The sequence below is a fragment of the Myotis davidii genome, unplaced genomic scaffold, assembly GCF_000327345.1.
Source record: "Myotis davidii unplaced genomic scaffold, ASM32734v1 scaffold327, whole genome shotgun sequence".
NCBI lineage: Eukaryota > Metazoa > Chordata > Mammalia > Chiroptera > Vespertilionidae > Myotis > Myotis davidii.
Genome location: NW_006298628.1, coordinates 1268735 through 1270232, shown reverse-complemented (window position 1 = coordinate 1270232; position 1498 = coordinate 1268735). Strand labels below are relative to the sequence as shown.

At 54.6% G+C, this 1498-nt stretch overlaps 1 protein-coding gene across 2 annotated transcripts in view; it reads left to right on the top strand.

Moving 5' to 3' along the window:
• Positions 1–26: 26 nt before the first annotated feature.
• Positions 27–1498, top strand: part of MYCBPAP (MYCBP associated protein) — a 28994-nt gene continuing 27522 nt past the window's right edge. For both annotated transcript variants that reach the window (XM_015570845.1, XM_015570844.1), the window contains exon 1: positions 27–177. In XM_015570845.1, the coding sequence (XP_015426331.1) occupies positions 102–177 (76 nt within the window). In that variant the 5' untranslated portion in view covers positions 27–101. The remainder of the gene's footprint in view (positions 178–1498) is intronic.

The following is a 1498-nucleotide window of genomic DNA, read 5'->3' as shown; positions in this document are numbered from 1 at the left end:
GTCGCGGGGTCGCGGGGTCGCGGGGTCACGGGGACTGCTGCTTGGCCACCATATCCAGGGTTCCCGCAGGGTAGGACCAAGCTCTCAGGCCGGCAGACACTATGAAGTCTCTAAAGAAGGAATCCCGCCACAGGATAACTCCAAACAAATTCTTGGAGGCTGCAGAGAGCTTGAAAGGTTGGCGCTGGCTGCCTGGGGCGCTCAGGAGCCCCCGGCAGGGGCAGGGGTGCTTGGACGGGATTCACGACATGGGGCCTGGAGGATGGGGGTGACAGCAGGATGGAGGTAAAGCTCTCTGGGGAATGGGGTACGAGGCCAGGCGTACTCCATACCTTAAGAGATGGTGAACAAGGCGGAGAACCCCTCCCGCCCCCAAGGGAGGGAGCACAGGGCCCTGGGGCTTTGAGGATGGGGACATAGGAAGTGGGGGACTGGCTGAGGCCTCGGGGATCAATTGTTGGGGAGATGGCCTTGGTCAGGAAGGCATGGGAAACCCCTACCTGGAACCATATCTTAGGATGGGACGCAGAAGGGGGGATCTGGGTGGGGGGAGGGCGAGAAAAAGAGCCAGGGAAGTTTAAGATGAGGAGAGACAGGACATGGGGTCCCTGGGGAAAGAAATTCAGGGAGTAATGCAAGAAACACGTGAGGTGGGCAAACAACCAACCTCAGTGGGATTCTCGGGAGGGTGTCACCTGAAAGCCCTGCTGGAAAGCAACCAAGAAATGCTCACTTGGCTAGTTCTATTTCCGACTGCCTTTCCCCACTACCTGCGTGCGGTGACACCTCTGCCCGCTTGTTTAACCTGGAGACAGTCGCTAGACGTGACAGCTTCCTGGCCTCTGCGGCTCCCGGGTGCTGGTGGGAGAGCCCCAGGGGCGCTGACAGCAGGCTGATCCCCAAGGACATGTTCCCGTTTGCAACTCACCCTCCCTTCCGTCTTTTTTTTGGTGATTTTCAGTGGGACTTTCTGTAATGCTTCTTTATGGTATGAAAGCCCGATTTAGGCTACATTGCGATGCTGTTTCACGATATGATCTTTTGTTGTTGCGTTAATCCTCACCTGAGGATATTTTTCCGTTGATTTTCAAAGAGAGTGGGGAGAGACAGAGAGGGAAACATTGATGTGAGAGAGACACAGCAATTGGTTGCCTCCTGCAGGCGGCCCTGGCAGGAGCCCCGACCAGAGCCAGGGAGGAGCCTACAGCCAGGGCACTTCCCCTTGACTGGAATCGAACCTAAGACCCTTCAGTCCAAGGGCCAACACTCTATCCACTGAGCCAAACTGGCTAAGGCGCGATGCACTTTTTTAACAGTTAGGAGAGGAAGAGAGAATAGCTGGTCTCCTTTCCCAAGGGCGGTCAAGGGCTTTTCTAGCTACCACTTACCTAGTCTCTGGAGATCTTATCAGATTTGAATAAATCAAGGAAAGATTTTCCACTGCAGATTTTTAACGAGGGGAAGTTGAGTTTATGAAATAGCTCTTGGGTTAATAACA